Source organism: Megalopta genalis, chromosome 6, assembly GCF_051020955.1.
Source record: "Megalopta genalis isolate 19385.01 chromosome 6, iyMegGena1_principal, whole genome shotgun sequence".
NCBI lineage: Eukaryota > Metazoa > Arthropoda > Insecta > Hymenoptera > Halictidae > Megalopta > Megalopta genalis.
Window position 1 is genome coordinate 7,255,325 of NC_135018.1, and position 15,906 is coordinate 7,271,230.

The 15,906-nt window shown below is 42.6% G+C and overlaps 1 protein-coding gene across 1 annotated transcript; it reads left to right on the top strand.

Annotated features, from left to right (window-relative positions):
• Positions 1-3,478: 3,478 nt before the first annotated feature.
• fd102C (forkhead domain 102C) lies at positions 3,479-7,247 on the top strand. Its single transcript, XM_033479674.2, has one exon. The coding sequence runs from the start codon at positions 3,785-3,787 to the stop codon at positions 5,027-5,029; it is 1,245 nt and encodes a 414-aa protein (XP_033335565.2). The 5' UTR covers positions 3,479-3,784; the 3' UTR covers positions 5,030-7,247.
• Positions 7,248-15,906: the final 8,659 nt, after the last annotated feature.

Genomic DNA, 15,906 nt, shown 5'->3' on the forward strand with positions numbered 1-15,906 from the left:
AACGTCGCGTCAACAAGAATGAACGTTTACGAACGATTTAATAACAAATCGTGCGAGAGCAAAATAATTGACAAAGTGCAAGACTTCGAACTTTTTACGTTTGTTCTGCGGATCGGATCGCGTTGTCGCTGCGCAAACGAGCGAGCCAGGGTGCCACCAATTTAATGGAAACGTTCGATTAGCGAAGCAGATGCGTCGACAACAAAAATGGAGTCGACGAAGCCGCGGGTGACGGTGTCGGTCGACGAGAATATTGCAATTACATTGTCCGCGCGCCGGCTCGTACCGATTGATACCAGACAACGGTGTATTTCCGTGGACGGTATACAGAAACGGAAGAACGCGGGAACAGAGCATAGGAGGGAGGGGGGGCAGTAGAGGGGGTTGCGATCGCACGGGGTTAGTGAGAGGGAGAGAGGCGGCGAGGAACGAGGGGCGAGGGTCGAGGAGGGAACGAGCGAGGCTGTTATTTGCAATGAAACGCAACAATTGCAATCGGAGTCGATGCACGTCGGCGGCCTCGGTAAACGCCATATTGCAGCTGGGCCGCTCTGAAAAATAGTGTTTTTGTGCAAGCCGAAACGGCAGATATGAAACCAGAATGGCGGATGCTTACAAATAGTTGCAGGGCGGCGCCTCCATATAAATGCGCGCGGCCGGACTCGTTTCCTTTTGTTCGTCGACCGGGCAACGAGCAAAAGGATTCTGTAAAAGAGGCCCCGCACACCTCCCCAAGGGGCTGCGAGAACGAATTCCTCGTTTGCCGCCCCTTCGAAACCACCCCGATGACTGACGACCCCAGAGGCTTCTTTTTACCGTCGTTCGAACCTGGTCATTGGCCCAGACGGTTTTCCGTTAGCATTGAATTATCATACGAAGAATGAAAAGCTTCGAACAATGACAAGTTTCGTGTTTATTATTCGTCAAACGCCAATAGTACTTTGGAGTGAACTCTCCAGAACTGGTTGCAGGTTTTCGGAGCATTTTCAAAGGCACTGGAACGATTATATTGTATGTTTGTTTAGGTATCTTGTTAAGATGTTGCAGATATGAAACTTTATATTCTAATGTAGATTTGTTGCAATGTTATTTTATATGGCTGGCCATTGGACTGTCGCGCATTTATGGCGAGAACTAATAGACGAGACAGAAAGCAAAAATGATCTCAGAATTTAAGGATCTTGCTGATTTTTATGATAGTTAGAAGAAAGTTACGTTTGATTATACAATCGAAGAAAGGTATCGAATGTTTCTGGAGAAACGGTTTTATTGATTCCATACGCTATTCGCTGTTTGATATGTGATTGCAACATAAATAGAAATGACACACAAGTGTTGAAACAGCTGCCGCATTCCTCATAGAGTACACATATTTGTTCAACAATATTAACGAGATAAAATGTTTTCTTTTGAATGACTACAACAGGAGACTGCAGTTCTTTATGTAACCTAAAAATTGTCCGCATCAGTTGCGAGAAACAGAAATTTATTGGTTTATTCCTTCCACGAATAATTTTAACGAACTATGAACAGTTTGTCGAAATCCTTGCATTCCTTGAAATTTATGGCTGCTTTACAACTGCGTAAACTACGTGTGCATTGTATCGCAAACGTGTTTGTTTCGATGGAGATAATTCCAGTATTATGTAATGAAATAATTATTTGACTATACATGATCCCCTTAGTTTTGAGTATTTGACCCTATTATGGTACCACGTTTCCCAAGATTGCAAAGTTTCGCATTATGATTCTCTTGAAAATTCTGTGAATACTTTCAGTAACATGATTTTAGGTATTCGGTCACCTAACATAAAAACAACCCGTTCGGAAAATACCCAGCGTTATTTAACACTTGAACGGCGGACGTTTTTGACGAAAATGTAACCGCATATGCTTAGGATCATTCATAATTTTATTTGGCAACTTTTTCAACATACTTTTCGCGGTACTCCCCCTAGACACGTTAATTTTTCTGTCGACGTTGATAAAACATGTGCAAATGAAAAACAATCGTCGGAAACTGAACAATTTAATAACAATATTTATACTCCGGGGGTCAAAATGGACCCGATGTCCGCAGTCCGAGTGTTAAGAAGAAGATCTTTGCTATCAAATCGACCTGAACACTAAATCCATAAAGAGGCAACCGGATCGTATAGAATAAAAATATAACCAAAACGATCCAAAATAAAAATAATAACACGAAATAAGAAAGAAATTCTTTGACAAACCAATACAGCAACGCTTGGAACAAAAGCGCGATGAAAATTATTGTAATGGACAAATCGTGACATCTGTCAGACACCTTTTATTAGGTTAAAGATATTTGGCATTGTCTAACAACCGCGCTCTTGTTTCGTCGGTCGAACTGTAAACACGTATCGATTCTTCTATATTATAAAGAGTATATTCTAAAGTATATTAAATATATTACTCTGTAACCACACTTGGGCAGAAAAGGAAAAGATATGACATTATCATTGCGTATAAAGTCCTCCTTGATGCTCCAGAATTATTGGAGTAGTTTCACCTGAATGCTCCAATATTTCATCTCAGATCCAAAGAACCTCTCCATACTCAAAAACATAGAACAACTTACAGATACCATACCGAGCTCGAAATAGGGAAAATTATATTGGAAATAGCGTGCACTCTTCTATCGATTTTTTCAATCATCCACTACATTCTTTCAAACAGAATTTAAGGCGCGTTACTTAATATCGCAACGTTACTATAGTCCGTAGAGAGATTGACCATATTTGTAATTTTATAACTAATAGTTAACGTCCCGCACATATTCAATAAATAAATAAATAAATAAACGTTACTTCGTTAAAACTAAAATACAATAAAAATTATCGAGAACCATGCTTGCAAAATCCACGCTATAGCGCAATATAGAAAGAATTTTGCAATCGATCGGCTCGATCGATTCTCGATTAAGAATTCCGGGATCGATTCCCAATACCGGATCGCTGTCAGCATTCTTGTGTCAAACCGCCGCCACTTGGGCAGGACTGGGCCGGGGGTCGGGGCGGTGGTGGCAGCGTCTCGAGTAAGATTCTCGGGCAAAGGAGAAAACGCGTCGGTGATTTTCTCGCCGGTCGGCTGCGAATCGGCTATGATATCGAGCTTTGTAGCCGGTCTGATAAGAGACAACGGGGCAGGGGAACACCATGACAAGGCGACGCCGTCGCACCACCACCGCCCCCGGTGGTAGTTTACAGAATTCAGGATCAATATCCATCGTGGTAGGTGTGGCGGATGGCAGAGGGTTCCATCTTCGGCCGCCCTCTCGGTGCTTATTGGTCGGAGAATCGGCACACGGGGCTCTGGTTTCCAGGCTGTAGCCCGCGCTCCGTTCTGGGCGAACGGGCGGAGCCTGCCTGCTTTTCCCCGGTGGGACCAGGTGGGGAGAAGCCATCGGTGCTCCTGGCAGGCGGCCGAATCGTAAATCATGACCAGTCGGTCGCTCGGAGCGCATCGTGACAAACAGCCCGAAAACCGTCGGAAAACATCGAGAGCCCGCGATCGATCGTGCCGGAGAGACAATCTATAATTTCGTTCTACGCTACTCCTGCGCTACAATCTGTTCGTCCTTCCGGAGGACACGCCGTACCACGACGCTCCAGTGAGACACTCGATCATCGCGGAATCCCAAATGATCCGGGACAGACAGACTCGTGAAAGTTTGTGTGAAACGTGAAAGCCAAGTGCAATACCATCTAGATAAGAAGATCGAGAAGAAATCAGGTTAGATCTGATTGCTAGTGTAATTATCAGCATGTGCAGCAATGAGAGTCCTCCGCCGGCGAAGGAGCCGCTGGCCGTCGGCCTCGGGAACCCCATGGCAGGGTTCCTGCCTGGTCTCGAGCACTACCGTCTTCAATTGTACCATTACGCGATGGCAGAGAGGCTGCGGCTGGCTCAACAGTTGCATCCCCAGCATCCGGGGGTCGGTCCACCGCCTTCCAGCGCCCCGACTCACTTGGGGATCAGCCCCGGGTTCCCGGCTCCGTTGCCGCTGTACCCAACGACCGCCGCCGCCGGGTACCCGAGCCGACTGGCTCTGTCGATGGCTCTGCTGCACCCTCACCATCAGAGAATACCGGAGGAGCCGAAACCCCAGCACAGCTACATCGGCCTGATCGCCATGGCGATCTTGTCCTCGCCCGAGAAGAAGCTGGTGCTTTCGGACATTTATCAGCACATTCTGGAGCACTATCCTTACTTCCGCTCCCGGGGACCAGGTTGGAGGAACTCGATCAGGCACAACCTGTCTCTGAACGACTGCTTCGTGAAATCCGGCAGAAGCGCGAACGGAAAGGGGCACTATTGGGCTATACACCCCGCGAACTTGGAGGACTTCCGGCGCGGGGACTTCCGAAGACGCAAGGCCCAAAGGAAAGTCCGCAGGCACATGGGTCTGGCAGTGGACGAGGAGCCCGACAGTCCCAGTCCGCCGCCGTTACCCGCGACACCGCCTCCTCCAGCCACCCTCGGTCCGCCGGTCGCGTCGCAGACAATCTCCAGCATTTGGACGCATCATCATCATCCGCACCACCAGCAGCAGCAGCAGCAGCAGCAGCAACAACAACAACAACAGAACCAACAACAGAACTTTCAGAGCCAGACGCTGAGGCAGTCCTCGTTTCAACCCTCGAGGAAGAGGCTGTTCGACGTAGCGTCGCTGCTGGCGCCCGACGACCAGCATCAGATCGAGTCCGACCTGAAGCCAATAAAGAGCAGACGGTTCAGCTGCAGCGAGGACGAGCTGCACGACCTCCACGAGCCGGACCAGGACGAGGAGGACGTCGACGTAGACGTGGTCGCCGAGACGAACGCCGTGCCGTCACCCAACACCCCCTCGGCCAGTCCCGACGTCAAGGTCATCTCCTCCGGAGCACACTGGAGCAACCAGACCCTTCAGAGCTCGAGTCCTCAGATCTCCGGGCTGCATCTGCACAATCACCTGCAGGCCAGGAGTTACTACGTCCCGGCCACCTCCAGCACCGGGTCCAGCGTCTAAGGATGATCAGTGTCTCCTCCGAGAACTATGGTGAATTCTTTGCTATGGGGGTCGTGGCATTAGGTCCGGGATAGTGACGAGGTGACCTGCTCCGAGATGATCGCGGGTCGATAGCAGGGGTGCTAAGCTAGTCGTGCCAAATCGAGAACCCAACGAGTTACTCCGACCTGCCAACGGCTCCGGATCGATTAGCATAATTCGTTGTAAATACCGCGAATCGAATCAGATCGGATCGGATCGGATCGAATCGAGTCCTCGAACCGACAACGCGCAGACGTCTCCGGGCTAGCCTGGCTCGAGGCAGGGTCCAGCAATGGACTAACTCCTGGTGCGCTCCTCGGCGCCGAGTCTCTTGCCGGAGACGTGAACCGCGAGAATCGTTTTTCGAGGCCGCCGCTACCAATTCCACTTGTATTAAAACGATGTGTTAGGTGAAGAATATATGTGTGCTGTATAAATAAATGTGTAAGGGAAACTATGTATATTCCGATTCGAGAGTAGAACCCCGCATGCCTGAGACCCCACGAGGTAGATACGTCGCTTATCTTTCACGGTGCACTTCGTGCAGCTGCCTGCGGATCTTATGCATTTGTCAAGCATCTCGACAAGATCTTTCACGCGGAATCTGATATCGTGATCGATTATGGGTATTGGAGATCGCGCGCGTCTATGTTTACATTGATGTTTGCAACTTGCAGTCTAAATTTAACGAGATTATCAACTCATTCGAAACGTGAATCTTTAAGCTACAATGTTTTCGTTCGATACTTTGCATCAAATAACTGTCTGATACCTCTTTCGAGAGTTTTAACTGTTTAATTGTAACTTAAAATTGTTTGATTATTGCCGTTAGAAGGATTGTAACAAGATCTTCATTTTACTTGAAATATAATCTGAGATGTACTATTGGTATCTAGGAACTTTGTAACGATGATTTCTATTGATTCAGGAAATGAATCCGTAACAGGAATATTCTTGTTCGATTCTTGCTGTTCATTTTGTAGACATCTGGAATTTGATGATGTATAATTAATGATACTGTAACAAGATTTTCATTTAGAACTGGGACCTTCGAGACAATTCACAAGACGTGCAACAAGTCTTCCATTTTGAAGCATAAAACTCGATGTAAATCTTCCATTCGAATCCTTGAGACTTCACAAGTCACAGAAATGTGCACTTAAGTTACAAAAATTTGTACTTACGTCACAAAAGGTACATAAGTCACGGAAAGTACCAACGTCACAGAGAGTACTTGTGTCACAAGAAGTGCTGAAGTCACACAAAATGTACTTAAGTCATGAAAGGTAGTTATGTCACAGAAAGCACTTAAGTGACAAAAAGTACTTATGTCACAAGAAGTACTTAAGTCACAAACATTCAGAAAAATTTCTGCTTACTTCGCAAACATTTCTTGCATATTTCGCAAAAATTTGTGCTTACGTAAAAATGTACACTCTATAATGATCTCCGAGAGAATCTAACGAATTTTCTATGAGACGAGGCGAGACGTAGATTTTCGCGTGAAAGAAATACGGTTTGAACTTCAGCGAGAATTTCACCGTGGAAGGCGATTTTCCGGTGCGTTTTAGAGCTATTATAAAATCGAATTGTGCCAATCGTGGGGTTCTACCCGCGAATTAATTCTTGTAAATAGGGGTGAATCCCCAAGATGGCGATGTCACTAAACTTCGTTCGCGAAATCATAAAAATGCGAAATGATTGCGGGGCATCGCGTCAGACTGAAGCGGTCGCGGCTGTTCAAAGTGTAATATAAACAAGAAAATAGTCGAAGGATTACTATAGCTCGTCTTTATTATTGACCGTTTGTCATCGTTTTTTTTTCTCGGGAAACGGTATATGTACTGCGTGTGTAACGCGAATGTAATATTACACGCGCCCCTTCTGTATGTATGTATGTATGTATATCTACTACTATGTATACGTGCTTACGTATAACCGAAGATGTATCCCGACGAATTCACGCCTCGACAACACACAAAAAAAACACATACAGAGAAAGAGAGCGAAAGAGAAAGAAAGAGAGAGTGAGAGTGAGAGAGAGAGAGAGAGAGAGAGCGTGATCGTTTAGGGAAGAGTGTTTTTTAAAGTGATCACCATCCACGCAATGCAAATGTCGTCGAACCTAATCCCTGTCTTGATTCTCAGCGCGGAACCGATTGCAATTCAAGTTCAATAAAGTTTCTGTTCCCATGAACTCGTGTTTCTATGACTGTTCACCCGACTCACCCTCGTTCACGGTTTAATTGGGACCGATTTAGATGAGCCTAATTACATGAGGGTTCGATGCCAGGCTGTTCCATATGCTGGTTTCTATTTATATTTGTTCATGATGCTGGATTCCGCATCTTGATGCGTTTATTGATAATCGGATAGGTTGCAATTCGGCACAGGAAACAATTTAGTACAGGTTAGTTAGGCTGTCGTCACATTTCCAGATCAATGAGACTTTAAATAACGGAATCGAAGTTTGTTTCTTTTAATTTACTGACGTAAACAATATTTAAAGTAACATTCCCATCTTTAAATTTATCTTTTAATTATATTACATATTATATTATATTATTAAATATTCATGATCTGAATGTTGCATTCTTAGGTTTCTGCGTCCAGTTCAATGATATCTATCAAATAATTTGCAGGATTCAAACTTAAAGAGAAGACAATTAGTTTAAAAATATCCTGTAACTCATTCTAATTGCATTCTCAGATTTCAGCGTCCATTTCAATGATATCTGTCAATTAATTGGTAGCATTGAAACTTAAAGGGAAGATAGTTAGTTTAAAAATATCTTTTATCTTACTATACCTGCACTGCCAGGGCCATGATCGTCACTAAACACATTGATCGTATACCTCTTTCGCATTGCATGATCAATCGCGACGTTCAATTCAACTGTTTCAAGACTACACAATAGAATTGCTCATTTGCTCGGTGAAATTCTCGACAGAGATTATAGATTCATCCTCTTCTCTTACGCGGCAACTCACGAGACTCCAATCACCATAAAAATTAACAGTTTAAACAGAAACACAGAGATAAGCGGTATCTTCCTTTCACGTTGCTTCGCATCAACGTTTCCCGTCGATTGTATGCAGAACCGCTTCGACGGGAATCTCCAAATAGAAAATGACGTTGAAAATGATTACCAGACGGGACTGGCTTAGCCGTTATTAATTATTAGAGAGCGTCTGCAGGTTTTAAACGAACCGGCACACTTGACACGAATACCGACGCTAGGTTTTGCGAATTTTCCAGCGCAAACATTCCTCGCACGTTTGCGCGAGTCCACGGAAAACCTCGGACGCTTGAGAATGCTGTTTGCCGTAGTAACAATCCGTCATGACCACTGTCTGACATTTTACTGCCGGAAGACCGCCAGCACAATTTTCTTGGACGTCTGTTTCCAAATAAACTGTGCGATCAAGTTGGTAGAAAAAGTTCCTTCCTTTTTGATGCAGAAATTGATTGAACAATCTTTTGATGAGTGACAGAGAAATTCTTAACTTCTAATTTTCAATGGTTTGCACAGTTTCGTCGGAAGCAGTCGTTGGAATAAATCTTATCTGTTCAACGAAACAATGAAATTGTCTATTTGTAATATTTTTGAATATTCACTTTTGGACATATAACACTTAAATCGACTTAATCATAATGTTCACTTAGACATAATACTTAGATCGACATAATCTCAATATTCTTTTGGACATAATATTTATATCGAATTAATCACAATATTCTTTTCGACATACTTGCATCAACTTGATCTCAACATTCCTCGAAAAGTAATATTGGTATCAACTCAATCTCTCAATATTTTCTTATAAATAGTCACATTTACATCGACTCATTCTGAATATTCTCTTACGAACAATATTTACATCGGCCCGTTCTGAATATTTTTTCTTAGATAATATTTACATCAACTCAATCTCCATATTCTTTCGTAAATGATATTTATATCAATTGATCCCCGATATATTTTTATAAATAATACTAATATCAACTCGTTGCAATATTTCGCTGAAAATAATACTTAATTAGCAACCAAAGACAATAAAATCGTGTTCGCTACAAAGACAGGTGGTTCCGAGTGTATCAAAGACACTCCTCCCTACTAATTAAAGATTAAAAATGATTAAATAATTACTGAACGAAGAAATTCTTGGATATATCCAGCATGAAACTTCGGCTTGCAGCGAGCATTCCTATAATGATAATAAATATTGTTGCACTTTTATTATCGTGCATTTATTCAAAATTATAACCGGCATTATGTCGCAGCTCACCGATCAGCTGATCGTACTTTCAGTCACGATTGGTCGCGGTTCCAGATAATCTGAGGGGTTCAATAAAGTCTCGAGGAGTCGTGCTAAATATTTTAGCATGCAAATAGAACAGATCATGGGGTATTGACACATGAACGGAATAGTTATTTCTCGTTGACAGCGACGAGTATATCTCTGGGAACCGTACACCTGATTTCCGTAGGAATCGGTCATTCGGCGGACCTCGCCACCTGATCCTTGGCTAATACCGTCCGACCTGTTTATCGTAAATAATTTCGCCGTAAAACCGACCCCTAATAGGCCACGCACTTGCCGCAGCCGGCTACCCTTAAATCCGTAAAACAGATCCGACGGCACGCTAATCCGATAATCTGTTTCCTTCGAACTTCCGTGACTTATTCAACAGTTTGTGTGCCGCTGAATAGACGACGGTCGCTCAATTAAAAAATTCGTGCGCTTTTCTTGAGCTGTATTATCCGTACGATGCCTTCATTGTTAATAAAATCTGACGGCATTCCATCGTTTAACTGCAACTTGTTGAGAAATCACGGCGATTATACAGGACGCTCGTGCAATTTTCTGAATTCGGAGGCGAATTCTGACGTCGTTATCCGTAAACGTTTCTTACGTTTCATTGCTTGCTTCGTACTTTTATCGCAACGAGATCTGCTGATTTCTTCTCGTTCCTTTGCAATCAGTCATCGAAAGTAATTATCCGGAAAATTGCATCTCGATGAAAAATAGCAACGATTGAAGCGAGGATGCCTATACAATTTTCAGGATTTGAAAATGAACTTTGATATAGTTCTTCGATTATGAAATCATTTAAAATCGTTTCTACGTTTGAAGCTTTTTCGCAAGGCAAATCAAATTAATTTCTTGCAGAACTAGGTCGATGCAGCACGGTAATTGCAAACTGTTTCAGTTTAACCTTTGCTTTATTGTGTTTTCGAATCGACGGTGAACGTGTAATTATACAAGAATGATTAATAACGTTTCTTCCACGCGAATGAGAATCTCTCGGAAATAACAGTTTGCGCTGAAATATAAATGTGTTAATCGCCATTTGCTCGTTCTCGTGATAGAAAATTTGGCCCGTCGTAGACGTTCAGGTGTATGTATATCGGTTGTATCGGTAACCCGGTGGCTTCTGAAACGGTCTATTTTGTCGGGAATCGAAACTCCGCGCTATCTTTGCATTATTCATTGGCTTTCTTTGGGAGGTTGAGTCATTTTCTATGAAGCGAAATGTTGAACGTGCATTCAGAATGTAAAATAGATCGGCGCTTTATATCGAAGAAAATTGTAAATCGGTAGTTTTGAGTTTCAGGGCTGAACGATCTCGGCAAGAAATTATTCTGCGAATTATATTATATCTTGCAGACCACCGATCGTACAAAAACTGAAGACATTAATATTATTTTCTCGCAACAATCAAGATGAAAGTATTCTGCAAATTACTTGTATTTGTATCCATTTATAGTTCGTTCAATTCGCGTAAATTATGTGAATCAATTTGTAGTTCATTTTATTCGCGAGAATTGCCTGAAGCCAATTGTTGTTTGTTTAATCTGTGTAAATTATGGAGGGAGGAAAGGTACCATAAGGATACAATAACCTCACACAACAAATAGGAAGAATATTGGAAGGAGAGCAGGATCGTACTCAGCAACAGTGCAAGATTTACCGGTTCCCATGACAAAGTGTCCCATTGTCTCCCAGTTCATCAAATGAAACCCTAAGCGATCGCATCGCGAGCGTCAACTTAATCTTCAATGGGATGCTGGTACAGAAGCTGGAAGCCCGGCGACGAGAACGAAAGCAATTTGTTAAATATTGCTTCCGACGATACAAACGACGCTAGAGCACACAGCTACTACGTAGTCTTCGTTTTAAGAACGCCTCCCGAATCCTGGGTGATATAAGAAAATTCCTATCTTTTACTAAATTATTAACTTGTTTTCCGCAGTCTTCCAAAAATAATATTCATGCGGCTCAATCTTAATATTCTTTTGGACACAATACTTAGATCGACTTAATCTCAATATTCTTTCGGATGTAATACTTAGATTGACTTAATCTTAATATTCTTTTAGGCATCTCCATATTCTATTGGACATAATATTTAGATCAGCTCAATAGTAACAGCTCAATCTTAAATAAATAATATCCCTCATAAATAATATTTATATACTTTATTTGATATCACTATTTATTTGACTATTCTTTTATAAATAACATTTACGTCGACACAACCCGTGTGTATTCTTCGTAAATAATATTTGGATCAACCCAATTTCTGTATTCTTTCGTAAATAATATTTTCGAAATACCATCTCTATATTATTTCGTAAATAATGCTTACATCAACTCATTTACACAATATTCCTTTATAAATAATACTGATAACAACTCGCCACAATATTCATCTGAAACTAATATTTATACGAACTCCTCCGGAAATAATATTTACCGAAGAAGTAAGATTAAAATAGGCCGGTAAATAATTATGGGTATCGAGTATCGAAGAAACTGTTGTTCCACAAACAGTAGAGGCCGCGTTCCCATTTTTCTCGACTAGAAAAATCCTTTTAGAGTTGATGTAGGTCGCGCGAAGATTTTTTTCCCGTGTATCCTTCCTCTAACTAGATCGACGTTCCCAGAAGGTTCGTCCGCGACGGCCGCCCCCTGCGCGCCAGGACAGGGTGTTAGAAAAACAGCCGAGTCGACGTTTGCTTACCCGAAGCTCGGCAAACTTCGCTTTGGTTTGTTATTCGAAACCCGCTAAGCGAACTATCGCTCCAAGTTTTCGAATATTTAACAAATAATGACGCGGCGAGCAACATTCGTTCATCCGTGGAAACGGACCTTGGGCAGGGACGAACTCGATCCATCGTCCCTTTGTGAAACACTATAGATCATCGTCAAAATCGAAATTCTAAAAATGGGTATATCTACTTAACCCCTTGCACTATAACAACGAGTCAGACCCGTGACGAAGGTTTTATACATAATCTGTTAGATACAAATATTATTGATTTCTTCTGAATCGAAACAGAATTTGATTTTCCTGTTGTCAGCATCTAGGAACCATAGTGAATGTAGACATACAAGAAATGGACGAAAATAGTCTCGTTATATCAGGATAATTATTTATGAAGAAGAATAGGTAATCAAGATAGCTGCGAAAAAGATCATAGCGTAATTTATAGACAATCATAGTAAATTTTCATCACTGTTAGACGCGCCGTCCTCTCCTTCAGGATTTGAACTTTTATAGCTTTCCAATTATTTATCTCCTAAAAATGATTATTATTTCCATTTTATTGTTATCATTTATTTTATTATTTATTATTTATTTTTAGATCCAGAACTGTTCAGTGGTGGATTTTAAAAATTACAAACACGTTCCAAATGTCCGAAAATTCTCATACATTCTACAACTAGTTTCATTTTAAGGCATATAAAATAAAGTTTTCACTTATAAACATTTTGTATCATCGTTCAGAAATAAAAGAACGTATATGAATTTAATAAATTATAATTAATCGCCGTCGACGTGTAAACGCTGCAAATACTTTTCTTTTCCAAGACACGCGTTCGATATCAAAGGCTCACAGTTAAATAACACTAAATAGCGTTAAAAATATTTTTCTTTTTGGGAATAGTCACCTCCGCGCACGCGGCAGTGTTTCGAACAAAAATCAAATTAGAAAAAAAGTGCGGCATCAAAGGATCGCTTTAACGAGAGTGCATCAAAGTGCGTTCGGCGGTCAAAGGATGAAATTAAACCCCGAGACAATTTTATACCGAGGACGACCTAATGTGTCTAAAACTTGTCGCCCTAGAGGACAAAGCATCCATCTTTCAGATTCAAGCCATTTAGAAACTCGGAGAATCCTTTCAGATTTTTCAGCTCTATCAAGAATCTGCGGCGCGGACGACGATTAACAGGTACGAGTGCAAGACAGTTCGAGTTCAAAGGAAGCTCGGTGTTCCGTTGACGATCGAGGATTCGGATCACCTAAATCTCTGGGCACCTTTAACAGCGACTACTGCAAACCATTTTACGGTAAACAAGTAGGAGAGATGGGAGAATGGGCGGTGAAAAGACGTCGATGGAGGAATCTTTAATGGCGAAGAGAAGGGAGGTTTGGTGCGCGGAGCGTCAAAACAGGAAGGAAACTGTCATTTTTGCTCCATTTTCACGTCGCTCAGGGTCCGCTGGTTGCAGGGAACGGGTCAAATTCGTTGGTAGATCGCACTCAGGATAAATACCAGGAGAAAATCCCTTTCGAATCAGCGCTGTTACGATGAATATCGTCGCCGGACGTATTTAGATCAGATTGCCGGATCGACCGCGTCCACGTTGTTTGCTAGAACGCGTCATGCATATACATGCACATAACCGATGATCCAGCGGAGGGTGTGCGTGTGCGAAACTGGCTACCAATAGAGAGAGGGGGGGGAGGGGAAAGGAGATAGAGGAGGACGTCGATGGTCGTCATGCACACCGGATGCACCGCTGTATAGGTGGTGCACACAGCCGTTCCATCGCAGCCGGTGCAGGGATAGGACAGCAGAATCGACCGGTGATCTTGTTACCTTGATAGTTGTTACTCTGCAAATGGATTTGCGGCTGCGCGGATTAGGATACTCCATGCGGCGATCAAAGTTCTTATGCTTTCGGAGGCACCCGCATACAGAACCCACGCTACTCTCTGTCGCGTCTCAGAGGATCTGAGAAATAGATACTTAAATGAACAATTTTTGCAGGATTTTGTGCGAGATCCCTTTTGTATCTTCACAATATTATTTTCTATTTGTCCATTTTGATAAAAGTTTGTCGATCTAATTTTGGTACCAATTCAATCTAATTCCAAAACCATCCGTCTGAAATATTGTAGAAATATGTACATACGATGTAATGCAAATTGATCTCAAAAGAGATTAAAATTATTCGAAATAAATAAAAAAAAGATCCAATCCTAGATAAATGATCCGTTACAATTCATTTCTAGCTAGTTCATAAAATAATATGGAAAATTAAACTTAGACCAAGAAATAGAAATAGAAATATAATATTAGTCTTACAATATTAGTCTTTCTACTTGTTTTTTGTTATAAATGCATAAAATTCGCAATCTATCAATTATTCTGCACTCGGAGAATTTTCTTCAAATCATCGACTGCTAACTTAAATCTCTTTACACGTGAAGTGGTAAGAAACGTTTCGGGTAAAAGATAAAATAAAGTGATATAACAATTCATGTAATATCGCGTCAGACATAAATAGATTTACGTAAATTATAACTTAATTATAACAAACGAAAGACAAATACCCTAAAATATCCGTTCTAAATGCACCAACTAAATTACACACTCTCTCTTTGAATGACCATAAAAGCGAAATTGTAGCGAAATTATTCGAAAGTAAAGTATAAGTACGAAATAAATTTTCTGTTTACGATAGATCTGTCAACAATCTTTAATTATCGAAAAAGCAAAGCCGAACAAGCAACCCCGACGCATTCGAGGGACGTCCAACTGGAGCCCGTTCCCTTGATCAAGCACAAAAACCGACATAACTAAGGAGTCGTTGGGAGCATCGACGATTACATCGATTCGATGACGTTTGTCGCCGCGGGCACGAATATGAAAATCGGATTCGAGTAAATCCGGGTTCGCAGCACGGGGTGGGCTTTCTCTCTCTCTCTCTCTCTCTCTCTCGCTCTCTCTCTCTCTCTCCCTCTCTCTTCTCTCTCTGTTGCCGCGAAGCGGAACACGAAGAAATTAGTTCGAGACGAGCGAGCGATAATAAAGTGGTTTGCAACAGTCGCGCAGCGGTTCTGGACGCGGGGCCCGTCGAAATGTTTTCCGGGCCATTGTCGGGCCCGTTTTCGGCGTTATTTGCGTCCCGCGAAGGAACAGTCGAGCGCCAATGTTAAGTTGCACTGCTTCGACAGCTGCCGTCGCCGCGGGGTTCGCCGGTTCTGCGATTCCCCGGGCGCGCGGGGATGGCCCCGATTGTTCGGAGGTATCGGGCCAACGAGAATCACTCTGGAGGAAAAATAATTGCGCGAAATTCGAGCGTTAATGCCCGGTACGCGACAATGGACGGCACGCGTGAACGCGACGACGCGACGCGACGCGACCTAGCCGACTCCGTTCAAGCTTCGACGCGTCCAATTAACAATATTGTGACTTGACGTGTTGCGGACGTGTTCAACGCGTAGACCCGAGATTGCTCGGTTCGGCGTTCCGCGGCGCCATCTTGCGCAATTCCGTTGGCAAGACTCGCCCTCTGGGAATCTCCCGTTGCAAAATGAATTTCGAGACTCCGATGCTTGCAAGAATCGTCCTGCCACTGTGGAAACGTTATCACTGGACCGGGGATCTTTGTGAAAACTTCGTAATCGGTGTGTATGAAAAATAAGTAATACACTTTATGTTGTACTCTATTATAATGTGAAAGAGGAAAGTTATGTGAACCGTACCGAGGGTCCACGTGAACAGTAATAATAACAGTACAGTACAGTGGACTAGTGCAGCAATTGTACCAGTAA

What these genes read in the sequence shown, in the direction of transcription:
- fd102C (XM_033479674.2), top strand. Translation starts at nt 3,785, where the DNA reads ATGTGCAGCAATGAGAGTCCTCCGCCGGCGAAGGAGCCGCTGGCCGTC.